The sequence below is a fragment of the Pelophylax lessonae genome (assembly GCF_965119305.1).
Source record: "Pelophylax lessonae genome assembly, chromosome: 1".
Lineage (NCBI taxonomy): Eukaryota > Metazoa > Chordata > Amphibia > Anura > Ranidae > Pelophylax > Pelophylax lessonae.
The window spans coordinates 205,244,237-205,272,170 of record NC_138768.1 but is presented as its reverse complement, the minus strand read 5'-3'; the positions used below and the strand labels follow the sequence as shown (position 1 = coordinate 205,272,170).

The following is a 27,934-nucleotide window of genomic DNA, read 5'->3' as shown; positions in this document are numbered from 1 at the left end:
CCGCTATTTTGCTTCTTCCCTCCCTCAGGTGCCACATTTGACACTTTTCAGGGGGGAGGGGGGAACGGGTACCCGTTTTTGACAGGTATCCCTTCCCCTCTTCCGGGACACCGCGCTGTGGCCCTCCGTCGTGGAAATTCGGCCCCCTCCTCCTGCCACCGTGCCAATAGGAATGCGCATCGCGTTTCGCGCATGCGCAGTAGGGACCCAGTCGTGAAGCCACAAGGCTTCACTGCCGGGTTCCCTTACTGGCAATGGTGGTGGCAGCACCTTACATCGCTGGACTCTAGGACAGGTAAGTGCCGACATTGCTGGACTCCAGGACAGGTAAGTATCCAAATATTAAAAGTCAGCAGCTACAGTATGTGTAGCTGCTGACTTTTAATTTTTGGATGGGAAGGCGGAACTTCACTTTAATGCTAGATACAGCTTCTGTCTCTAATCAAAACCATGAGGCCTTGAGAACAGAGGTGTATGGGGGAGCGTGGGGAGTCATAGCTTTTTTTTTTTATTTGCTTGGAGTGTAAATTTAAATTTGAGATACTGAGCTCTGTAAACAAAACACCTTTAATAGCAGGTGGCTAGGTGAACTGGAATACATGTGAAAATAAGCATTGAACCCCCACCTGCTGGTTGTATATGTGAATAAAAAAAGAATATGCATACTTTACATGATTAAAATAATAATAACGCATAAACCCTAAGTATATACAAACCACTATACATTCCCTTTACAAATTGCACTGTGTGTGTCCTTGGGTGTAGGCACTAGGCAGCAGTAGACAGATTGTGGTTACTCTTTGTTGTTGATCTTGGATAGGAAACTTGTGCATAGGAAGGGTTATCCATTGCACATATTTTATTTTACTTTATGGAACTTGGACCCAGTCTGCACTATGTAAAACTTTTTTTTGCAAAAAAATGTATTTCTTTAAAAATGCCATAAGAAAATAAACGATCGAGAAATTCGACAACCTAGCCAAAACATTGTTCATTTAGTGAGCCCAAACAGCCTTTCTCAGTGAAGAGCTGGGCAAAATCCAATGCCCAAAAGCAAAGCTGTCAGATTTCATTGCACAGCTTGTTAGGTTTAGTGCCTACCCACCAGGGCAAGCATGGGTTTATTCCAGCCAGTGTTTATAGGGATGTGTGAGGTCTTATTTTAAATCTCTACCATTTTCAATTAAGTTTGTTCTGAAAGATACAGAGTTAGTACAAGTATTGCAGTGAGTAAAGAAATCCTGTCAGGAGAAGAATATGGCGGTTAAATATCTGAAATAAATAAATACTATTTGCCTGGCTGTTGTGCTAAATCTGTGCCTTCTGTACTTTTAAATACTGACTAAAAGTCAGGAATATCACAGAAAAGTGGGAAGACATGATCTGCATACCTTTTCTATGTTATTGACTCACGTATTAAAGGAAGAGGTTTAGAAAGACAAACCTAAAGTGTATCTAAACCCAAGAACAACAATGCAGCTTACTGGCCCCTGGATGTTGTGGCTGCATTAGTTTTCAATTTTTTATTTTTTTGTTTTTATTTTTTTCTTATTTTTTAAACTGGTAATCCTGATATTAACACACTTCCTGTCTTAACCTATGTTCACACATATGTGGTGCTTGTAGTCTCTGTACGTTTTCCGCACTGCATTGTAATTGCACTGTGTTTGCGATCCCCTGCGGTTGTCATTAGAAAAGTTAATGACACCCCAAACGCATTGCAGTTGGCCCGCACTGGATTGCATGGTACAAACCAACCATACAATCTTGTTGCAGTGCGGTTTTAAAAAAGGTGCCTGCACTTTGATACCATGCAGTGCCATTTTGTGCCCATTCAAAGTGAATGAGTTCAAATCGCAGCACACTGAATATCATGCGAATTGCACAGGAATGCGGTGCTTTTGCTGTGCAATTCACATGCAGGTTAGGCCTCATGCACACTGGACGTTTTTACGTTGCTGTTTTTGGCATTCGACGCTTTTTTCTGCAGCCAATAAACACCTCAGCATGTTATCCTATGTGTCCATGCACACATAGAAGGTTATCAGCAGTTTTTGGCGGGGGCATTTTCGAAAACGAAAACTAGTGGGTTTTAAGTGGCGTTTTACAGCTGTAAAAACGCTCTAACGTCAATAAACACCGATAAATGCCAAAAAAATGCCAAAAAACGCTGCTTTGACATTTGTGATTCCATTGCTTATTTTTAAGCCCCGGTTCTGTTTCGAGGTGTCGTTCATGGAACATAGCCTGGGTTCACACTTGTGCATGCTGAACACTGCATGTGATTTGCACCACAAACGCACCGCATTCCTGTGCACATCACACGTGATGTCTGTGCAATGCGATTTGAGACATATATTTTGTATGGCTCAAATTGCATCACTCTTTTTTTCTCCACACCTAATCGCGTGTGAACACCCATGCAATGTGATTCTGGCAAGTGCACTGCATTTTGAAATCTGTTTCAGGGTATCGTTCATGGAACATGAAGCCCCCCTTGACATTGTGCTGATTTGGCATGCGATTTGGCATGTTAAATCGCACGTCAAATCAGGGCCTATTGCTAAGGGCGGGTTTAGATTCATTCAGGTGAACGCGCATGATTTCAAACTCGCATGTCAGTGCGAGATCGGGGGCGATTTGACAGATATCTGTACAGGTTCATGCACAGATGTCTTTTGAAATCACCCTGACGTCGCCATAATTAGTGCAGAAACTACTTTTGGGAAATGGTGCGGCACCGCAAAGTCAGGGTTGCACAAATTCGGACAGTGACGTTGACGGCAAAAGCCTCTGATTTGGCATGCAATTTGACATGTCAATGTTAATGTTCCATGAACAACACTCCGAAACAGATTGCAAAATGCAGTAAGCTTGACAGAAACGTCATCGCATGGGTGTTCACACCCATGCAATGCAATTTTGATGCAGGGGGAAAAAGGGTCCACATTTGCACCAAAATGTTGTTTTACCCCGCACCCTTGCAATGCAATTCTGGCAAGCATTGTCTGGCATGCATTGCATTGTGGGAAAGTGGGGGTTACTAAAATAGCAGAGAGGTGAAAACGCTAATGCAAAAAAGCTGAAAAAAACTGAAAAACTCACTACAAAGCTAAAGGCGTTTTTTCAACGTCCAGTGGGCATGAGGCCTTATACAGTATGTGGGTTACATTGGACCAGGGCAGGGGAGGACTGGGAAGGGGGGCAGGGTGGCAATTGCCCCCCGGGCCACTCTGATGCCGGGTAAAAAGGCCACAATCAGGGCTGGATTAATGTAGGGGCCAGACACTGTATACAGCTGCCGGTCACCGCTACACAATGTTATATTTGCAGGGCTGCAGCAGAGCGGTATACATGTGCAGAGTATGCTCCTGAACCCAGCTGGCACAATACTAACACAGTCACTTTTCTGTCAGGCAGAGTGATCTCTGCCCGACAGGAGCTTCCTAGGCTCCGCCTAGCGTGATGTCATGTATTTTTGTTAAACCTCCTTTGTTGCTATTAACCTTAAATTATGTTACCACATTGCATTATGTTTGTCTTGCTTCATAAAATCAATATTCATTATAAAACAAGGCGGGCATGGATGGTGAGCTGATTCGATGGTTCAATGGGCCACTTGACTGGACTTGCCCCCCATGCCTAAGGCTGCCAGCCCTCCCCTGGACCAGGGATTGTGGTGACAAGCTGGGCATGGTTTTCACCCTATGAAAGGGAGTGAGTTAGGAATACATACCACTGTCTCAGCACTACATAACACCTTACTCTCTTTTGTTTTGTAGTCCATGAGATAGCTAGGAACAGTGCTATGATAAGTGTTCAGAGGCAGAGAGCACGGGAAGCTATCAGCTTGTTGAACAATTATATTTTTTGCACTTGTCGAGCAGATATATTAAAAGTCTTTCAATGGTATATTTAACAAAAAGGGAGCAAATAAGATACATTTAGTAATAGAGTTCACATAAATTTAAAGTCAGAATTCCAGGTAGATTATTACAAGCAATATTTAACCACTTGCCGCCTGGGCACACTTAGACATTTTTCATATACATGTTAAATTCAGCATTTTTTTTCTAGAAAATTACTTAGAATCACAAAACATTATACATTTTCTGAAAGCAGAGACCCTGGAGAATAAAATGGTTGCTGTATTTGTGAAGTAATTCAAATACATTTTCAGGAAATCATACATTCAAATGCTTTTTAGTGTACACAAACAGAACACAAGTCATTGCCCAAGCAGAAGTTGTTGTGGTCAGAGGATTTAAAATCCCTGCTCTTCTTCCCCTTCCTTCTATAGGCTTCTAGGATGAATAAGAGTTATTCTGATTGGTCAGCCAAGGCATATGACCACTTTTACCAGTCAGAGTTGCTCTGATCCATCCCAGAAGCCCTATAGAAAGAACAGGAAGAAGAGCAGGGATTTCAAAAACCTGGACTTCTACATTGTTTCCAGTGGGGACAGGGGAGGTGGGGAGGGTGTGGGGTGTTTGTTCACCATTTAATTTTTTCTAAAAATGGTGAACTTAAGCTGGTAATTAGGGTTGAGCGGACACCTAGATGTCCGTGTTCGACGGGTTCGGCCGAACTTTAAAAAAAAGTCCGGGTCCGTGTCCCGGACTTTTACCGAACTTTTCCCGGACACCGAACCCCATTGAAGTCAATGGGGACCCGAACTTTAAGGCACTAAAATGGCTCTAAAACACCAAAGGAAAGGGCTAGAGTGCTGCAAATGGCAGCAAAACGTAATTAAGAGCATGGCAAGTGCTCTGCAAACAAATGTGGATAGGGAAATAACTTAAAACAACAAAAAAAAACAGAAAAATAAAACAATGTTCTTCTTCATCTCTGAAGGACGAGGCCCATATGGAGTAGGAGGGAGGTTGAGGTGGTGGTGGATGTGGCGGTGACATAGGCGTGCGCACAGGGTGTGCTGGGTGTGCCTGGGCACACCCTAATCACCTAGGGCACATAGCATTGCCAGTGAGGAGATGGGAAAGATCTCCCTGGGACCTGCTCTGCTCTATTTCTCCTTGCCTACAGGTACATGGCCCCGATACATTACTCTCCCTGCTGGCAAACACATGCATGTGTATTTCAACTTTGGGGTGCACACCTTAATGCAATAGGCTGCGCACACCTATGGGCGGTGTAGGTGGAAGCGGCGGTGGAGGAGGACCAGGGCCGGATTAACAGCATCATGGGCTTGGTGCTGAGGATTTTGAAGGGCCTTAAGGGCCGTGCCTTGCCATGCACCCAGAGGAGGAAGGGTGCAGCCATGCATGCCTAATTCAACATGGGATGCTGTCTCTGAAGCCCATAAACACATCCATGCATCGCCAACTGTCCCTCCTTGTCCGGCCTTCACGCTGTGTGGGGAGGTTCTGAGGGTGCTGCCTGGGGAAGCGAGCATAGAAGCCAGACTTCTGTGTTTACAAGTGACAGAAGAGCGGTAACAGTGAATATGGCCAACCCGGGGCCTATATAAAAGGTAGGGGCCTGGAGCTGCAGCTCCAATAGCCCCTACATTAATCTGGCCCTGAGGAGGAGGACGAGGTAGCCAACACTGCTTCTTTTCAAAAATTTTAAATGAGGGTACACCCCAAAAGAGTGAGAAAGAGCAAAAATGGAACAATGGGTGGGTAAGGTCGGTATCCATTGCTATTCTGCATAAGGTACGGAAAAGTCCCGTGGGATCCATGCCTGGTTCATTTTAATGAACGTGAGCTTGTCCACATTGTCTCTGGACAGGCGGCTGCGCTTGTCTGTTATAACGCCCCCAGCCGTGCTAAATACCCGTTCAGATAATACACTGGCTGCAGGGCACGCCGGCACCTCCAAGGCGTAAAGGGCAAGCTCAGGCCATGTGCCCAATTTGGAGACCCAGAAGTTGAAGGGGGCAGACCCGTCATTCACTACATGTAGGCGTGTGCACACATACTGCTCCACCATGTTGGTAAAATGCTGCCTCCTGCTAAGACGTTCCATCTGAGCTGCTGGTGCTGCTGTTTGTTGTGGCGTGCTGACAAAGCTTTTCCACATTTCGGCCATGCTAACCCTGCCTTCTGAGGTGCTGGCGGTGCCCTGGTTGCGTTGGCGACCTCCTCCTCCTCCTCCTCTGCCTTGTGCTTCCACTGTGGCCCCGCTGTCAGATGGGAATGCCAGCAGCATGGCGTCTACCAGCGTGCGCTTGTACTCGCGCATCTTGCGATCGCGCTCCAGTGAGTGAATTAAGGACGGTACGTTGTCCTTGTAACGGGGATCCAGCAGCGTGGCCACCCAGTAATCAGCACAAGTTAGAATGTGGGCAACTCGGCGGTCGTTGTGGAGACACTGCAGCATGTAATCGCTCATGTGTGCCAGGCTGCCCAGAGGCAACGAAAGGCTGTCCTCTGTGGGAGGTGTATCGTCCGTGTCCTCTGTATCCCCCCAGCCACGCACCAGTGATGGCCATGAGCTGGCCTGGGTGCCACCCTGCTGTGAACATGGTTCCATCTCCTCCTCCAGCTCCTCCTCCTCCTCATCCTCCTCATCCTCCAGAACTGTGCCCCTGCTGGACAATTGCGTCCCTGGCGTTTGCGTGTGCAGGAACCCACCCTCGGAGCCCCTTGCGAATGACTGCCCTGAAAGCCTTGGAAATGTTACCTCTTCATCCTCCTCCTCCTCCTCATCCTGTGCCACATCCTCTTCCATCATCGCCCGAATTGTTTTTTCAAGGAGGCATAGAAGTGGGATAGTTAAGCTGAGAACGGCGTCATTGCCACTGGCCATGTTGGTGGAGTACTCAAAACAGCGCAACAAGGCACACAGGTCTCGCATGGAGGCCCAGTTATTGGTGGTGAAGTGGTGCTGTTCCGCAGAGCGACTCACGCGTGCGTGCTGCAGCTGAAACTCCACTATGGCCTGCTGCTGCTCGCACAGTCTTTCCAGCATGTGCAAGGTGGAGTTCCACCTTGTGGGCACGTCACATATGAGGCGGTGAGCGGGAAGGCCGAAGTTACGCTGCAGCGCTGCCAGGCGAGCAGCAGCAGGGTGAGAACGCCGAAAGTGCGCACAAACGGCCCGCACTTTCTGCAGCAGCTCTGACATATCGGGGTAGTTTTTAAGGAACCTCTGCACCACCAAATTCAGCACATGCGCCAGGCAAGGGATGTGCGTCAAACCGGCTAGGCCCAGAGCTGCTATGAGATTTCGCCCGTTATCGCACACCACCAGGCCGGGCTTGAGGCTCGCTGGCAGCAACCACTCATTTGTCTGCTGTTCCATGCTCCTCCACAACTCCTGCGCGGTGTGTGGTTTGTCCCCCAAACAGGCAAGTTGTAAAACTGCCTGCTGTCGTTTACCCCTGGCCGTGCTGAAGTTGGTGGTGAAGGTGTTACGCTGTCCGGATGAGGAGGCGGTAGAGGATGAGGAAGCGGAGTAGGAGGAGTTAGGAACAGGAGGCAAACTGAAGCGCCCTGCAATCCTCGGTGGTGGAAGGACATGCGCCAAATTGCTATCCGCCTCAGGCCCATCCGCCACTGCATTTACCCAGTGTGCCGTTAGGGAGATATAACGCCCCTGACCGTGCTTACTGGTCCACGTATCCGTAGTTAGGTGGACCTTGGCACAGATGGCGTTGCGCAGTGCACACCTGATATTTTCCCCCACTTGGTTGTGCAGGGAAGGGATGGCTTGCCTGGAAAAGTAGTGGCGGCTGGGCACGACGTACTGTGGGACAGCCACCGACATAAGGTTTTTAAAACTGTGCGTCTCCACCAGACGGAATGACAGCATTTCAAAGGCCAATAATTTTGAAATGCTGGCATTCAGGGCCAGGGATCGCGGGTGGGTAGGGGGGTACTTCCTCTTCCTCTCAAGTGTTTGGGAGATGGAAAGCTGAACGCTTCCACGGGACATTGTGGAGATGGTTGTTGGTGACCCAGGTGGTGGTGTTGCTGACAGATCGTCTGTTTGTGGGGTGGCAGGTGCCGGTATCACTACAGATGTGGCTGGAGCGGCCGAGACTGCAGCAGAAGAGGAAGCAGGATGAGCCAGAGACGTTTCTTGGTTTTGAAGGTGTGTACTCCACTGCAGCTCGTGCTTTGCACTTAGATGCCTGATCATGCAGGTTGTGCTCAGGTTGAGAAGGTTTATGCCTCGCTTCAAGCTCTGATTGCACAGGGTGCAAACCACTCGTGTCCTGTCATCAGCACATTTTCTAAAGAACTTCCACGCTAGAGAACTCCTTTGAGCTGACTTTGGTGCGCTCGTTCCCTTGCTGCGTTGGGCAGTAGCGGGCGTAGTGTCTAGGGCACGGCCGCTCCGCTTCTGCACCCTGCTCCCTCTTCTGCTGTGCTGGTGGCTCTGTGCGACCACCGCCTCTTCCTCCAAACTACTCAGGTCACCTGCATGACGTTCATTCCATGTGGGGTCGAGGACCTCATCGTCCTCCACATCATCTTCCACCCAGTCTTCACCCCTGCCCTCCTTGTCGGTCTCCACAATGCTGAACGCCGCAGCAGTTGGCACCTGCGTTTCGTCATCATCGGAGACGTGCTGCGATGATCCTTGCATGTACTCATCTTGAGAAATAAGTGGTTGGGCATCGCTGCACTCAATCTCTTCCACTTCTGGGGCAGGGCTAGGTGGATGGCCCTGGGAAACCCTGCTGACAGAGTCCTCAAAAAGAATAAGAGACTGCTGTATGGCTTGGGGCTCAGACTGCTGGCCTGATTTGCAAGGGGGTGAGGTGAAAGACGGTTGGACATTGGCTGCAGGTGCCAACTCTGACCTTTCTGCAGTAGACTGGGTGGGAGACAATGTGAAGGAACTGGAGGCACTGTCAGCAGCAAACCAATCTACTATCGCCTCAACTTGTTCTGGCCTCATCACTTCTAGGGGCGTTTGATGCCCTACCAAATACTGATGCAGGTTCTGTCGCCTACTCACACTTGAGGAAGGTGTTTCACTTGTGCGTGTAGCTGGCACAGATCGACCACGTCCTCTCCTTGCAACAGGAGCTCTACCAGCAGCACCACGACCCAGGCCACGGCCCTTATTTGACGGTCTCCTCATATTTCTGTAATTTAAGATCTTGCCCTAGAAAGGTTTTTATTGAATAGCGGAATAGGAAATATGATCCAAAAAAGTGTATGTATCTCGCACGTACAAAACCACACTAGGCCCCAATTACTATTGTTTCTACCCCTAAAAGGATGGATGAGGAGTAGGAGGAGTATGGAACAGACAGCACCCTCAAATCTTCAGAAGTATGAGATGAACCCCAAAAACTTGGAAAGGTGGATCTCACACGTACCGACACAGACTATCCCGCAATTCAATTGATCCTCAAAGGTTTTTATTGAATAGCGGAATAGGAAATATGATCAAAAAAAGTGTATGTATCTCGCACGTACACAACCACACTAGGCCCCAATTACTATTGTTTGTACCCCTAAAAGGATGGATGAGGAGTAGGAGGAGGAGTATGGAACAGGCAGCACCCTCAAATCTTCAGAAGTATGAGATGAACCCCAAAAACTTGGAAAGGTGGATCTCACACGTACCGACACAGACTATCCCGCAATTCAATTGATCCTCAAAGGTTTTTATTGAATAGCGGAATAGGAAATATGATCAAAAAAAGTGTATGTATCTCGCACGTACACAACCACACTAGGCCCCAATTACTATTGTTTGTACCCCTAAAAGGATGGTTGAGCAGTAGGAGCAGGAGTATGGAACAGGCAGCACCCTCAAATCTTCAGAAGTATGAGATGAACCCCAACAACTTGGAAAGGTGGATCTCACACGTACCGACACAGACTATCTCGCAATTGAATTGATCCCCAAAGGTTTTAATTGAATAGCGTAATAGAAAATATGATCAAAAAGAAAGTGTATGTATCTCGCACGTACACCACCACACTAGGCCCCAACTACTATTGTTTGTACCCCTAAAAGGATGGTTGAGCAGTAGGAGGAGGAGTATGGAACAGGCAGCACCCTCAAATCTTCAGAAGTATGAGATGAACCCCAAAAACTTGGAAAGGTGGATCTCTCTCACACGTACCAACACAGACTATCCCCCAATTTAACTGATCCCCAAAGGTTTTTGATTAAATAGCGGAATAGAAAATATGATCCAAAAAAAGTGTATGTATATCACACGTACACAACCACACTAGGCCCCAATTACTATTGTTTGTACCCCTAAAAGGCTAGATGAGGAGTAGGGGGGTATGGAACAGGCAGCACCCTCAAACCTTCAGAAGTATGAGATGAACCCCAACAACTTGGAAAGGTGGATCTCTCTCACACGTACCAACACAGACTATCCCCCAATTTAACTGATCCCCAAAGGTTTTTGATTAAATAGCGGAATAGAAAATATGATCCAAAAAAAGTGTATGTATATCACACGTACACAACCACACTAGGCCCCAATTACTATTGTTTGTACCCCTAAAAGGCTAGATGAGGAGTAGGGGGGGTATGGAACAGGCAGCACCCTCAAACCTTCAGAAGTATGAGATGAACCCCAACAACTTGGAAAGGTGGATCTCTCTCACACGTACCAACACAGACTATCCCCCAATTTAACTGATCCCCAAAGGTTTTTGATTAAATAGCGGAATAGAAAATATGATCCAAAAAAAGTGTATGTATATCACACGTACACAACCACACTAGGCCCCAATTACTATTATTTGTACCCCTAAAAGGCTAGATGAGGAGTAGGGGGAGTATGGAACAGGCAGCACCCTCAAACCTTCAGAAGTATGAGATGAACCCCAACAACTTGGAAAGGTGGATCTCTCTCACACGTACCAACACAGACTATCCCCCAATTTAACTGATCCCCAAAGGTTTTTGATTAAATAGCGGAATAGAAAATATGATCCAAAAAAAGTGTATGTATATCACACGTACACAACCACACTGGGCCCCAATTACTATTGTTTGTACCCCTAAAAGGCTAGATGAGGAGTAGGGGGAGTATGGAACAGGCAGCACCCTCAAACCTTCAGAAGTATGAGATGAACCCCAACAACTTGGAAAGGTGGATCTCTCTCACACGTACCAACACAGACTATCCCCCAATTTAACTGATCCCCAAAGGTTTTTGATTAAATAGCGGAATAGAAAATATGATCCAAAAAAAGTGTATGTATATCACACGTACACAACCACACTAGGCCCCAATTACTATTGTTTGTACCCCTAAAAGGCTAGATGAGGAGTAGGGGGGGTATGGAACAGGCAGCACCCTCAAATCTTCAGAAGTATGAGATGAACCCCAAAAACTTGGAAAGGTGGATCTCTCTCACACGTACCAACACAGACTATCCCCCAATTTAACTGATCCCCAAAGGTTTTTGATTAAATAGCGGAATAGAAAATATGATCCAAAAAAAGTGTATGTATATCACACGTACACAACCACACTAGGCCCCAATTACTATTGTTTGTACCCCTAAAAGGCTAGATGAGGAGTAGGGGGGGTATGGAACAGGCAGCACCCTCAAACCTTCAGAAGTATGAGATGAACCCCAACAACTTGGAAAGGTGGATCTCTCTCACACGTACCAACACAGACTATCCCCCAATTTAACTGATCCCCAAAGGTTTTTGATTAAATAGCGGAATAGAAAATATGATCCAAAAAAAGTGTATGTATATCACACGTACACAACCACACTGGGCCCCAATTACTATTGTTTGTACCCCTAAAAGGCTAGATGAGGAGTAGGGGGAGTATGGAACAGGCAGCACCCTCAAACCTTCAGAAGTATGAGATGAACCCCAACAACTTGGAAAGGTGGATCTCTCTCACACGTACCAACACAGACTATCCCCCAATTTAACTGATCCCCAAAGGTTTTTGATTAAATAGCGGAATAGAAAATATGATCCAAAAAAAGTGTATGTATATCACACGTACACAACCACACTAGGCCCCAATTACTATTGTTTGTACCCCTAAAAGGCTAGATGAGGAGTAGGGGGGGTATGGAACAGGCAGCACCCTCAAATCTTCAGAAGTATGAGATGAACCCCAAAAACTTGGAAAGGTGGATCTCTCTCACACGTACCAACACAGACTATCCCCCAATTTAACTGATCCCCAAAGGTTTTTGATTAAATAGCGGAATAGAAAATATGATCCAAAAAAAGTGTATGTATATCACACGTACACAACCACACTAGGCCCCAATTACTATTGTTTGTACCCCTAAAAGGCTAGATGAGGAGTAGGGGGGGTATGGAACAGGCAGCACCCTCAAACCTTCAGAAGTATGAGATGAACCCCAAAAACTTGGAAAGGTGGATCTCTCTCACACGTACCAACACAGACTATCCCCCAATTTAACTGATCCCCAAAGGTTTTTGATTAAATAGCGGAATAGAAAATATGATCCAAAAAAAGTGTATGTATATCGCACGTACACAACCACACTAGGCCCCAATTACTATTGTTTGTACCCCTAAAAGGCTAGATGAGGAGTAGGGGGGGTATGGAACAGGCAGCACCCTCAAACCTTCAGAAGTATGAGATGAACCCCAACAACTTGGAAAGGTGGATCTCTCTCACACGTACCAACACAGACTATCCCCCAATTTAACTGATCCCCAAAGGTTTTTGATTAAATAGCGGAATAGAAAATATGATCCAAAAAAAGTGTATGTATATCACACGTACACAACCACACTAGGCCCCAATTACTATTGTTTGTACCCCTAAAAGGCTAGGAGTAGGGGGAGTATGGAACAGGCAGCACCCTCAAACCTTCAGAAGTATGAGATGAACCCCAACAACTTGGAAAGGTGGATCTCTCTCACACGTACCAACACAGACTATCCCCCAATTTAACTGATCCCCAAAGGTTTTTGATTAAATAGCGGAATAGAAAATATGATCCAAAAAAAGTGTATGTATATCACACGTACACAACCACACTAGGCCCCAATTACTATTGTTTGTACCCCTAAAAGGCTAGATGAGGAGTAGGGGGGGTATGGAACAGGCAGCACCCTCAAACCTTCAGAAGTATGAGATGAACCCCAACAACTTGGAAAGGTGGATCTCTCTCACACGTACCAACACAGACTATCCCCCAATTTAACTGATCCCCAAAGGTTTTTGATTAAATAGCGGAATAGAAAATATGATCCAAAAAAAGTGTATGTATATCACACGTACACAACCACACTGGGCCCCAATTACTATTGTTTGTACCCCTAAAAGGCTAGATGAGGAGTAGGGGGAGTATGGAACAGGCAGCACCCTCAAACCTTCAGAAGTATGAGATGAACCCCAACAACTTGGAAAGGTGGATCTCTCTCACACGTACCAACACAGACTATCCCCCAATTTAACTGATCCCCAAAGGTTTTTGATTAAATAGCGGAATAGAAAATATGATCCAAAAAAAGTGTATGTATATCACACGTACACAACCACACTAGGCCCCAATTACTATTGTTTGTACCCCTAAAAGGCTAGATGAGGAGTAGGGGGGGTATGGAACAGGCAGCACCCTCAAATCTTCAGAAGTATGAGATGAACCCCAAAAACTTGGAAAGGTGGATCTCTCTCACACGTACCAACACAGACTATCCCCCAATTTAACTGATCCCCAAAGGTTTTTGATTAAATAGCGGAATAGAAAATATGATCCAAAAAAAGTGTATGTATATCACACGTACACAACCACACTAGGCCCCAATTACTATTGTTTGTACCCCTAAAAGGCTAGGAGTAGGGGGAGTATGGAACAGGCAGCACCCTCAAACCTTCAGAAGTATGAGATGAACCCCAACAACTTGGAAAGGTGGATCTCTCTCACACGTACCAACACAGACTATCCCCCAATTTAACTGATCCCCAAAGGTTTTTGATTAAATAGCGGAATAGAAAATATGATCCAAAAAAAGTGTATGTATATCACACGTACACAACCACACTAGGCCCCAATTACTATTGTTTGTACCCCTAAAAGGCTAGATGAGGAGTAGGGGGGGTATGGAACAGGCAGCACCCTCAAACCTTCAGAAGTATGAGATGAACCCCAACAACTTGGAAAGGTGGATCTCTCTCACACGTACCAACACAGACTATCCCCCAATTTAACTGATCCCCAAAGGTTTTTGATTAAATAGCGGAATAGAAAATATGATCCAAAAAAAGTGTATGTATATCACACGTACACAACCACACTAGGCCCCAATTACTATTGTTTGTACCCCTAAAAGGCTAGGAGTAGGGGGAGTATGGAACAGGCAGCACCCTCAAACCTTCAGAAGTATGAGATGAACCCCAACAACTTGGAAAGGTGGATCTCTCTCACACGTACCAACACAGACTATCCCCCAATTTAACTGATCCCCAAAGGTTTTTGATTAAATAGCGGAATAGAAAATATGATCCAAAAAAAGTGTATGTATATCACACGTACACAACCACACTAGGCCCCAATTACTATTGTTTGTACCCCTAAAAGGCTAGATGAGGAGTAGGGGGAGTATGGAACAGGCAGCACCCTCAAATCTTCAGAAGTATGAGATTGTGTTCACTGTACCCCACAAAGATTGAGTTCACTGCACCCCACAATGATTGTGTTCACTGCACCCCACAAAGATTGTGTTCACTGCACCTCACAAAGATTGTGTTCACTGTACCCCCCAAAGATTGTGTTCACTGCACCCCACAAAGATTCTGTTCACTGTACCCCACAAAGATTGTGTTCACTGCACCCTAAAAGGATGTTGTTCACTGCACCCCACAAAGATTGTGTTCACTGCACCCTAAAAGGATGTTGTTCACTGCACCCCAAAAAGATTGTGTTCACTGTACCCCCCCAAAGATTGTGTTCACTGCACCCCACAAAGATTGTGTTCACTGCACCCCAAAAAGATTGTGTTCACTGTACCCCCCAAAGATTGTGTTCACTGCACCCCAAAAAGATTGTGTTCACTGTACCCCCCAAAGATTGTGTTCACTGCACCCCACAAAGATTCTGTTCACTGTACCCCACAAAGATTGTGTTCACTGCACCCCAAAAAGATTGTGTTCACTGTACCCCCCCAAAGATTGTGTTCACTGCACCCCACAAAGATTCTGTTCACTGCACCCCACAAAGGATTTTGTTCACTGCACCCCAAAAAGATTGTGTTCACTGCACCCCAAAAAGGATTTTGATCACTGCACCCCAAAAAGGATGTTGTTCACTGCACCCCAAAAATGATTTTGTTCACTCCACCCCAAAAAGATTGTGTTCACTGCACCCCACAAAGATTGTGTTCACTGCACCCCAAAAAGATTGTGTTCACTGTACCCCCCAAAGATTGTGTTCACTGCACCCCACAAAGATTCTGTTCACTGTACCCCACAAAGATTGTGTTCACTGCACCCCAAAAAGATTGTGTTCACTGCACCCCAAAAAGGATGTTGTTCACTGCACCCCAAAAAGGATGTTGTTCACTCCACCCCAAAAAGATTGTGTTCACTGCACCCCACAAAGATTGTGTTCACTGCACCCCAAAAAGATTGTGTTCACTGCACCCCAAAAATGATTTTGTTCACTGCACCCCAAAAAGGATTTTGTTCACTGCACCCCAAAAAGGATGTTGTTCACTCCACCCCAAAAAGATTGTGTTCACTGCACCCCAAAAAGATTGTGTTCACTGCACCCCACAAAGGATTTTGTTCACTGCACCCCAAAAAGATTGTGTTCACTGCACCCCAAAAAGGATGTTGTTCACTGCACCCCAAAAAGGATTTTGTTCACTGCACCCCAAAAAGATTGTGTTCACTGCACCCCACAAAGGATTTTGTTCACTGCACCCCACAAAGATTGTGTTCACTGCACACCAAAAAGGATTGTGTTCACTGCACCCCAAAAAGATTTTGTTCACTGCACCCCAAAAAGATTGTGTTCACTGCAGCCCAAAAAGATTGTGTTCACTGCAGCCCAAAAAGATTGTGTTCACTGCAGCCCAAAAAGATTGTGTTCACTGCAGCCCAAAAAGATTGTGTTCACTGCAGCCCAAAAAGATTGTGTTCACTGCAGCTCACACACAGAAAAATGGATGTGGATCACTGACACCTGCCTATCTCCAATCCCACACCACACAGCAATATCGATTGTAGTTTGTAGAACACAGTTTCCCTAAAATTCAGCAGACTCTGTCCCTAACAGGATTGAGAAGAGATCGTAGATCAGGATTGAGTGCAGATTCACCCCACCCCCCACACAGCAATATCGATTGTAGTTTGTAGAAGACACTGACCCTATAATTCAGCAGACTCTATCCCTAAAATGCCTACAACTCGCCCTGCCTAAACACTCCGACCTGTCCCTCAATTCTATCCGGACACAAATGTTTTTTTCCTGCCTATCTTTCCCTAATCAGCAGCCAGCACATTGATGTGTGCTCTGTCCCTTAGCTAAGCAGCAGAATGACGCTGCTGCGGCGGCTGCCTCGAACTTATAAAGACTTGGTCACATGCTTCAGACGGCCAATCACAGCTACTAAGACATTTGCAGGCATGGCTGGGATGGCTTAAGGCACACCAGTTAAACGATTGTTGATTGGCTGTTGAAAGCCCGCCATGAAAAGAGCGCCAAAGCATGCAAAACCCGGAAATAAAACGACCGAACACGGATTTTTACCCGAACATACAGTAAAGTGTCCGTGTCCGTGTTCGGGTAAAAAAAATCCAATTATTCGGTACGAACACGAATAATACAGTCCGTGTTCGCTCAACACTACTGGTAATACATGGATCAAAATTCACTCGGTTTGGCAGGGAGAGGTTGAATTTTGATCCATACAGTTGTGCTCATAGGTTTACATACCCTGGCAGAATTTATGATTTCTTGGCCATCTTTCCGAGAATATGAATGATAACACAAAAACTTTTCTTTCACTCATGGTTAGTTTTTGGCTGAAGCCATTTATTATCAATCAACTGTGTTTACTCTTATTAAATCCCAATGACAACAGAAACTACCCAAATGACCCTGATCAATAGTTTACATACCCCAGTTCTTAATACCGTGTATTGCCCCCTTTAACATCAATGACAGCTTGAAGTCTTTTGTGGTATTTGTGGATGAGGCTCTTTATCTTCTCAGTCGGTGAAGCTGCCCATTCTTCCTGGCAAAAAGCCTCCAGCTCCTGTGAATTCTTGGGCCGTCTTGCATGATTTGCACATTTGAGATCTCCGCAGAGTGGCAGGAAACTGAGATGGCCACTTCAGAACCTTCACTTTATTCTGCTGTAGCCAATGACAGGTTGACTTGGCCTTGTGTTTAGGATCATTGTCATTTTGGAATGTCCAAGTACACCCCAAGCGCAGTTTTCCTGCTGATGAATGCAATTTTCCTCCTGTATTTTTTGATAACGTACTGCATTCATCTTGCCATCAATTCTGACCAAATTTCCTGTGCCTTTGTAGCTTGCACATCCCCAAAACATCAGCGATCCAACCACATAGTGGTTGACATGCATATGCGATTTTATTCTTCATGTTTGTGAGTATGTTTTTGGTGTTTTAATAAACTTTTTAACCACTTAAGCCCTGGAAGATTTTACCCCCTTCCTGACCAGGGGGTATTTTGCGATTAGGCACTGCGTGACTTTAACGGACAATTGCGCGGTACCCAAATGAATTTGACGTCCTTTTTTTCCCACAAACAGAGCTTTCTTTTGGTGGTATTTGATCACCTGTGTGATTTTTTGATCATGCGCTATAAACAAAAAAAGAGCGACAATTTTGCAAAAATAACAATATTTTTCAATTTTTTTTATATGAAATTCCCCCCCAAAAAAATGTAAAAATCACATTTTTTTTACATTTTTGGCCAATTTGTTTTCTGCTACCTATGTTTGGTAAAAAAAATCACAATAAGCGTATTTTGATTGGTTTGCGCAAAAGTTATTGCGTTTACTAACTAAGGGAAAGTTTTTTGTCCTTTTTGTAATGGCGGCGATCTGCGATTTTTTTTGCGGGACTGCGACATTGCGGCGGACAGATTGGACCCTTGACTGACATTTTTGACACTTTTGGGGGTACCAGTGACATTACTACAGTAATCAGTGCTATACATATGCACTGTTACTGTAAAATGACACTGGGAGGGAAGGGGTTAACTTTATTGGAGAGGGAGGGGTTAAGTGAGTCTCTAGGGGCGTGTTTCTTACTGTCATTGGATGTGGCTGTTTGTGTAACAGCACAGATCTACGGTCCTACATAGCAGGACCGAGTGATCTGTGCTTTTACACAGGGGAGAGTGACAGGTGGCTTTGTTCACACTAGCCGCCTGCCTTTCTCCCTCTCTACCCGACGATCGCGAGTGACCCGCGCCGGCTTCTTCGGGTACGAGCGGGGATGGGAGCGCGCCTCCGGCAGCGTGCGCTCACCCCCTATTGGCTCCCAGGCTAGTGACGTACCGGTACGTCACTTTGCCTGGGAGGGGCTGTGTGGTTAGTGGTTAAAGGTGTCGAAAGGTAATGCTCTAGGCGTTTGCGCCTCTATTTTTGTCTGCTTTCAGTGTTTTGGAGTTTCCCCACTCAAGGAGAGCAGCACGCCTAAAATTCCTAACAGAGTGAGCGCTTGGGTTATATAGACGTTTGGAGAATTGCTTTTACATTTACATCAGTGCCTGCCCTAAAGAGCTTACCATCAGAGCTCCTTCACCTGCACACATACACATACTGCGACCAGTTTAGACAGGAGCCAATTAACCTACCAGCATGTCTTTGGGAGGAAACTCAAGAGGATAGTCAGAAAGACACAGGGAGAACATACAGATTCCAGTGCCCTGGTTGGGAATCCCCACCTCTCCTTCTGCCTATGCCACTCGACACCTCTCCAATGCAGAAAAATTCCCAGCAGGTTTTTTTTTTTCCAGAAATGAACACATAAGTGTAGATGTCCTATTTCCCCACATCGCTCACTTGTTCCTTCTGAAAACGTTTACGTCACTACTTGGCCCTGTAGATACCAGTGAATGCTGTCATGTCTACGCTAAGTATATGAACCAAATCTTCCACAAAACGAGCCGGTCTCTCCTACAGGTCAGGTTGCAATCGGTGTATGATAATAATCTCTAGTCATGAACTCTGGAGTCCAGATGTGGGTTTTGCTAAACAACATAACAAAAGGTAGAGGAACATCAATACCAGACCCATCTTTAAAAATAGAATACGATAAGCTGGACCATATAGCATGTGTCAATGTGATTGGCTCAAGTAAATTAGGAATAGAAATATTGAACATTGTAGCTGTTCCTATCTACAGTTTAAAGGAAGACAAAGAAATTCCAGCTTTGTCTTTGAAACTAATTATATTAGAAAAAGAAAATCTTTAAACATCTGTGATTTATTAATTTTACACCTGCATTGAATTATTTATAATGTAGGCAGTATTAAAATATGATTTAGCATAACTTTACTGTAAAGGAAAGGTATTTTTTTTTTAACGATCTTTACTTTTATGGTCTTTGAGCTCTCTAGTTGGCTATCTTTTGGCCATCTTGGCTTGTACTTTTTCTGTTGTGTGGTTCTTGGCCAAGCTTTTGATCTCCTACAATCCCGGTGAAGGGAGTAAGACATAAAACCTTTGTTTTTTACAACACAACTTCCAAAGACTCGGTTGCAGGGGAGAGGTCACAACCTTGCTTATAATCTATCTACACATGTTTCCATTACTGTACACTGCGTATGTGTGAAACTGGGCTTGTTTCGAAACCTTTTTAGCGAGGGACTTAAATTGCTAGACTTGAGCTTAGCGATGGTATGAATATTAAAAAAAACTACCAGACTACTGTTGCTACTTTGTCTCTGATTTCTGTTGCAGCTAGTGATTTAAAAAATGAAGTTTTGCTTTTTGCAGTATTTTCAGATAATAGTTTCATCTGGCAGGCTGTGACTTATAATTTTCAGTTCTGGCAATTGCTATAGTGATAAATACTCTCTAGGCCTGTTATAGACTATTTGACAGTTTTTTAGTCTAATTTTAACTGCTCTTTCTAGCTTAGTAATTAACAAAAAGTTTACATTCACTGTTCAGCTGTGAACATTCTACTCCTGGGCACCACCTTGGTACTATGGTAGCTTCATCAATATTCTAAATAAATCATGGTATTTGTTTAATGGCTTTATTTCTACTAAGTCATACAAACATGAAATATTGGAAGTAAGGCCTCTTTCACATGGCCGCTCCGTTTTTTTTCTCCGCTGCGGCACTTTTTTTTTTTTCTTTTTACGGACACGGATGACACTTGTGTCATCCGGTCCGTATGTCCACATATCATCCCATCCATTTGCGGATGATATACGGACATAATGTATGTCTATGGGCATTGCGGATGTCAGTGGATGACACCGCTGACATCCGATTTTGCATCCGTTCCGTTTGAAACGGAACAAAAATAGGGTTCTCTTCCGTTCCAAAAAATGGAACAGAACTGAAAGGACGAAAATCGAATGTCAGCGGATGGTCATCCGCTGACATCCGCAATCCCATAGACATTCATTATGTCCGTAAAACACCCGCAAACAGATGGGGTGATTTACGGACATACGGAACGTCCGTGTGAAAGAGGCCTAAATCCTTCATATTTACCACTTACAGCCAGGGGTAGTTGAATTTGCTTTGTGCTGCTATAGTTCAGTAACTTACTATTATACTGTGAATAGCCTTTAATCTGCTTTTTAGGTCTGGCCACATCATATAAACCTGTAATTAAGTCAGAACAAGAACAAGCTACCCACTATCCCCTAACTTATACTGCCCCATAGAGAATTTGTTTTAGACAGGGGCAAGTTAGGTCAGGCAGTGTGGGGCTTCCTTATTAGAGAGCCCTTTATGATCTGAAAACAGTGGGGTTGTTTTATTAAAACTGGAGAGTGCAAAATTGGGTGCAGATTTGCTTAGAAAACAATCAGCTTCCATATTTTTTTGTCAAAACGTAACCACTTGCCGACCGCCAGCAATACATATACTGCCACAGGTTGGCTCTATTGCACGAAGCGATGTATCTGTATGTCGTTTCATGCAATAGCGCACGGAGGGGGAGCATATTAGCGTTTTGGTGAATCTAATGTCTGCTGGCCACCTTGCTCCCAAGAGAGACAGAATGGCAGTCTGCCGATGTAAACAAGGCAGACCACTAGTTCTGTCAGAGATGAACACAGTGATCTTGTGTTCCTGCTATTTAGGAACACAGATCTCTGTGTTCATGTAGTGTGTCCATCCCCCACACAGTTAGAAAGCACCCCCTAGGGATACACTTAACCCTTTGATCTCCCCTGGTGTTAACCCCTTCTCTGCCAGTGTCATTAGTACAGTAACAGTGCATAGTTTTAGCACTGATTACTGCAGTAATATCACTGGTTCCCTCAAAGTGTCAAAAGTGTCAGTTAGTTGTCCAATCTGTCCACAACAATGTCGCAGTCCTGCTATAAATTGCTGATCACCCCCATTACTAGTTAAAAATATTAAATAAATAAAAATGCCATAAATCTATCTCATAGTTTGTAGATGCAATAACTTTTGTGATAACCAATTAATATACGCTTGTTGGGATTTTTTTTACAAAAAAAATGTAGCAGAACACGTATTTGCCTTAAATGACGAAGCCTGCGGGTGATTAATAGTCACTTACATTTAAGCCTTTAAAATGAGAACTTGTGATTTTTCGTGTACGTATGTTCGCTAGAACATTTCCCTGTTGCATGTGTCCATGTGTGATTTATCTGGTCTGAGGGTGTGTCCTCACTGTATCCAATAGGGGAGCATGTTGGACAGTGGAGGAAACCCAGCCAGTAACACACAGGCTTTTATGACTATCCCAGTGGGTTAGCCAATATATAGCAGCAAGTAAAAAATATTGTTTGTTTTTTCAAAATTGTTGGTCTTTTTTTGTTTCTAGCGGAAAAAATAAAAACCGCAGAGGTGATCAAATACCACCAAAAGCAATATTTGTGGAGAAAAATGTATTTATTTTAATACTTGTGTACAGTGTCGCACGACAGCACAATTGTCAGTTAAAGTAACGCAGTGCCGTATTGCAAAAAATGACCTGGCCATCAAGGGGGTAAAACCTTCCAGTCCAAAAGTGATTAATTGAACAAGCTGAAGTTAGAAGCTGAATGGCTACCATGCACCAGATTTGGCATTCTCCAAATTTAGTAAATAAACCCCACAGTGTCATGGAAGTCCATTGTATTAACCTCCCTGGCGGTATGATTCTTTTGGATTTTAGGTGCTGAAAGCGGTACCATTATTTTGCATGTAATTCTTGTGAATGAGCAGCCCAAACCAACTGTATACATTTATTATATATATTATATATATATATATATATATATATATATATATATATATATATATATATATATGTATACATATATTATATATATATATATAATGCATACAGTTGGTTTGGGCTCATTCACAAGAATTATGTATATACTGTATATATATATATATATATATATATATATATATATACGTGTGTGTGTATATATATATATATATATATATATATATATATATATATATATACACATATATTTACATAAAACGTACTGTAAAACTGCAGGAAAGGGCACTGGGGGGCAATGTAATGTGATTTTTTTTATTTTGAATGGTATCAGTGTGTTTGGTGTGTTTTACATTCGAATTTGCCGCCGGTTCCACCCCCCGGCGGACGTCACGTCGCCGGAGACGGAAGCCGGGGCTCGCAGACTATCGGGAGGAAGCTCCGCCGCCGCATACCGCCCGCATTCTTCGCTGGATCCCGGAGAAAAGGTAAGTAAAACCTCTACCAGGATCCAGCGATCTTCCTAGCGCTACCCCGAGTGTGGCTCGGGGTTTCCGCTTTTGGCTCTAAAATCTAACCCCGAGTCACGCTCGGGAATACCGCTAGGAAGGTTAAATGCCTTTTTGTGAAAAAAAGATTTTATAGGAGTAATGACAGTGGCGACTGGTGCTCAAAATTTATGGGGGGGCGCAAACAAAAAAATGTAATAGGCATTGCTTTGCGGCAAAAAACGCTGTAAAAAATTGCGTGACTTTGAGGTCCCATAAGTGTGAAAGGGGCCTTCAGTAATTAAGGTATAGTGTGCCCCCTTCAATGCAGAGTGACCAGCGTGCCCCCTTTCAATGCAGAGAGACCAGCGTGCCCCCTTTCAATGCAGAGAGACCAGTGTGCCCCCTTTCAATGCAGAGAGACCAGCGTGCCCCCTTTCAATGCAGAGAGACCAGCAAGCCTCCTTTCAATTCAGAGAGACCAGCATGCCCCCATTCAATGCAGAGAGACCAGCGTGCCCCTTTCAATGCAGAGAGACCAGTGTGCCCCCTTTCAATGCAGAGAGACCAGCGTGCCCCCTTTCAATGCAGAGAGACCAGCAAGCCTCCTTTCAATTCAGAGAGACCAGCATGCCCCCATTCAATGCAGAGAGACCAGCATGCCCCTTTCAATGTAGAGTGACCAGCGTACCCCCTTTCAATGCAGAGAGACCAGTGTGCCCCTATTCAATGCAGAGAGACCAGCAAGCCCCCTTTCAATTCAGAGAGACCAGCATGCCCCCATTCAATGCAGAGAGACCAACATGCCCCTTTCAATGTAGAGTGACCAGCGTACCCCCTTTCAATGCAGAGAGACCAGCGTGCCCCTATTCAATGCAGACAGACCAGCGTGCCCCCTTTCAATGCAGACAGACCAGTGTGCCCCCTTTTAATGCAGACAGACCAACGTGCCCCCATTCAATGCAGACAGACCAGCGTGCCCCCATTCAATGCAGACAGACCAGCATGCCCCCTTTCAATGCAGACAGACCAGCGTGCCCCCTTTCAATGCAGACAGACCAGCGTGCCGTGCCCTCTTCAATGCAGAGAGACCAGCGTGCCCCCTTTCAATTCAGACAGACCAGCATGCCCCCTTTCATTGCAGACAGACCAGCGTGCCCCCTTTCAATGCAGACAGACCAGCGTGCCCCCTTTCAATGCAGACAGACCAGCGTGCCCCCTTTCAATGCAGATAAACCAGCGTGCCGTGCCCCCTTCAATGCAGACAGACCAGCGTGCCCCCTTTCAATGCAGAGAGACCAGCGTACCCCCTTTCAATGCAGACAGACCAGCGTGCCCCCTTTCAAAGCAGACAGACCAGCGAGCTCCCTTTCAATGGAGACAGACCAGCGTGCTCCCTTTCAATGCAGACAGACCAGCGTGCCCCCTTTAAATGCAGACAGACCAGCTTGCCATGCCCCCTTCAATGCAGAGAGACCAGCGCAGCATGCCGTGCCCCCTTCAATGCAGAGAGACCAGCGCAGCGTGCCATGCCCCCTTCAATGCAGAGAGACCAGCGCACCGTGCCATGCCCCTTTCAATGCAGACAGACCAGTGCACTTACCTGCAGTGGCAGCGTCTCCTCGCATCCTCCAGCCGCCTCCTCCTCGGCCAATGGCATGGTTTTTGCCTTTCGGCCAATCAGGAAGCGAGTCTCGGACCCGCTTCCTGATTGGCCAGGAGGAGGATCTGTGGGACAATATCGAATTTTCATTCACTATCCTGGCCAATCAGGAAGCGGGTCCGAGACTCGCTTCCTGATTGGCCAGGAGGAGGATCTGTGGGACAATATCGAATTTTCATTCGCTATTGTCACACAATGGGTGGGCTCGGGGCGCACTGCTCTGCGCCCCGGGTCCACCCTTTTCTGTAGCCCATTAGAGCCTCTGGCTCTAATCAGGTGATTAAAAAAAAAAAACCCATTGAACTCCATGCGTCCGGCGCCCCGCATGCAGATTAGGGGGCTGGACGCATGGATGGTGCCCCCAACGCACCAGCTGCCACTGATAATGAAAACATTATAAAGAATATCAGTCTATACATTTGATGTAAAAGAAATAATAAAATTGATCCAAAAGCATTATGCTTAACTTATTTGCCAAATGCACATACTATCACTCTCCCCCGTAATATGAAATTGACATGAACTTTAGTTTTACTAAAAAGGTACATTCAGGGATGTCAAATGTTAGTTAGTGTGAAAATGTATGCAATCCAATTCCAGTGTGAACCAAAAAAAGGGTCCTGCACCATTTTGGTGTGAATGCGAAGCGATTTCAGCCATACATTTTGTTTGGCTAAAATCCCATCGCACAGACATCGCATGTGATCTGTACAGCAATGCGGTGTGAATCACATGTGATGTCTGGCATCGCACTAGTGTGAATTAGATCTAGATTTGGGAAGGATTAGAGTCTCTGTTGGGTTTTTATTGCAGTTTGAGTCCCTGTTGGGAAGATTTTCCCTCTCTTCCTGTTTTGATAAAAGGAAATGGAAGGGAATGTGCCCATCAGGGACACGGGCAGTAATAAAATCCTCATAAAACCTACGCTTCTCTATTTTCTGGAGTTGGGCTAAATGTTAAATGCAATAGTAAAGATATATTTTAGTATGCTTTGACATTAGATATTTCAATTTACTAAAATGTATTATCCAAAATATGAGATAGAGCAGTAATGGTACAGAGAGAGGTAGACTTTGACACTATGAAAGGTTTATTGCAAACCAAAGATCAGGAACACAAATTCACAACTGGATGCTGCAAGAACACTTCTTAGAACATATACACTATATTGTCAACAGTATTGGGACACCTGCCTTTACACGCACATGAACTTTAATGGCATCCCAGTCTTCATCCGTAGTGTTAAATATTGAGTTGGTCCTCCCTTTGCAGCTATGAAAGCTTCAACTCTTCTGGGAAGGCTGTCCATAAGGTTTAGGAGTGTGTCCATGGGAATGTTTGACCATTCTTCCAAAAGCGCATTTGTGAGATCAGGCACTGATGTTGGACGAAAAAGCCTGGCTCACAGTCCCTGCTCTAATTCATCCTAAAATTGTTCTATCAGGTTGAGGTCAGGACAATGGCCAATCAAGTTCCTTCACCCCTGAACTTGCATAGCTATGTCTTTATGGACCTTGCTTTGTGCACTGGTCCAAAGCATTTGGTGGAGGGGGTATTATGGTGCGGGGTTGAATTTTCAGTGGCTGGGCTTGGCCCCTTAGTTCCAGTGAAAGGAACTCTTAAGGTGTCAGCATTCCAAGACATTTTGGACAATTTCATGCTCCCAACTTTGTGGGAACAGTTTGGGGATGGCCCCTTCCTGTTCCAACATGATCGTGCACCAGTGCATAAATCAAGGTCCATAAAGACATGGATGAACAAGTTTGGGGTGGAGGAACTTGACTTGCCTGCACCTCAACCAGATAGAACAACTTTGGGATGAATTACAGCAAAGACTGCAGTATCTGTAGGAGATCTTGGCACAGTGAATTATTGTCTGTACTTTTCATTCCTTAAACCCCAAAAATTGCTGCCCCATGCCCTTGAGCCCCAGTAATGCATGGTACCCTGTGCAGTGCATTGCAATGAAATTTATTATTAGTTATGCAATTCTGTTTGTTTTTCCATTGCTGTGTGTGGCAGCCTATTGTTAGTTAAGGCAGTAGTAAACTCAGGCAAAGTGATTGTGAAAGAGAATGTATGCACTGCACAATACCTTTTCTTATATTTCCGCTATGAAGATAACCCCCTCATTTTCATTTTACTGCTTATTTTTGTTTATTCTTCTCCCTTCCAAAGCCGGCGCCATTGCTACTGCTGTATTCCCCATCTTTGCAGTTTAACACTCCCGCTCCCTTACTTGCGGTAATAGCAGAAATCCTGCGCATGCACATTGAGCTCTGGCCAAGCAAACAGCAGAAAGCACCTGTCAAATACACTCTCTCTGCTCCCCAAATCCCTGGATCTGTACTGCGGTTTACACTCCCATGTGACCTGGCAAGTCACTTGGGGTGCATCAAGAAGCTGTAAAGGGGGCTGTACAATGCAATGCCATAGAGAGTATATGACGAAGGGAGGCCATTGGCCGGAACAGACAAACGGCACACTGTACGTGCCGTAAATAGCCGAAGATATGCGTTTACACTGGTGACGTCATTATAGTGTTTCAGCCTTGATTGCAAGAGAATTGAAAAGGTTAGCACAAATGTAGAAACAGCAACATACACAATTAATAGTAAGGATTATAAGGCAGCACATTTTAAATTCTGAGTTTACTAACACTGTAATGGACTGCCTTGATGAAATGAAATACTGCATAACCTGCATATGCTATTACATACACTACAAACAGTAAGAGCAATGTTTTATTTATTGTTGTATTACTCTATGCAGGAAAAAAGCCATCAAATTTATAAAAATAAAATAGGATTGCATTACTAGTGTTACCAGGCTTTTGTAATTTAAAATAAATATATTTTGCAGCTGTCTGTGAAAATGCCTGCCAAAATGGAGGCCGTTGTATTGGACCCAATCGATGTGCCTGTGTATATGGATTTACTGGACCTCAGTGTGAGAGAGGTAAGCTATGGCATGTCTGTTGTCGGTAATCTTAAACAATACAGTTTCCTGTTTATTTCAATGTTATTTATTGTTCATATTTTACAGTTTCTGTGTGCTGGTATGAAATAATGATTTACATTTTGCAAATATTTAATAATTAATAATATTGTTTGCTAACACTTTTTTGGATGAAGTTGGGGAACTGCAGTATGTTCTTACTTTTGCTAGTTTTGATACAACTGCTGAAATTTTTTGTCAAATGTGATGGTACTAGAACAAAACGTATTTTTTCTTAAAGGCCTGTCACATGTCATTGTTTTTGACATTTATTGTCCAATGGTAACCTGCTTCCCAACTGTATGTATAGCAATACTCATGGGGAGTTACAATATATATTTGGGATGTGGCAAAAGCATAGTTGCTAACATTTAAAAAAAATTTCGAGGGACACTTTGCAGCACAGCTATCAATCACCACACCCACTTCCCTGAAGCTCCGCCCACTCCGCATAATTAATCTTGCCT

General features: G+C 44.7%; 1 protein-coding gene across 1 annotated transcript in view; it reads left to right on the top strand.

Moving 5' to 3' along the window:
• FBN2 (fibrillin 2) overlaps positions 1 to 27,934 on the top strand; it is a 303,194-nt gene that overhangs the window by 32,042 nt on the left and 243,218 nt on the right. Inside the window, exon 5 of the mRNA XM_082258653.1 lies at positions 27,333 to 27,428. Within this exon, the coding sequence (XP_082114779.1) occupies positions 27,333 to 27,428 (96 nt within the window). The remainder of the gene's footprint in view (positions 1 to 27,332; positions 27,429 to 27,934) is intronic.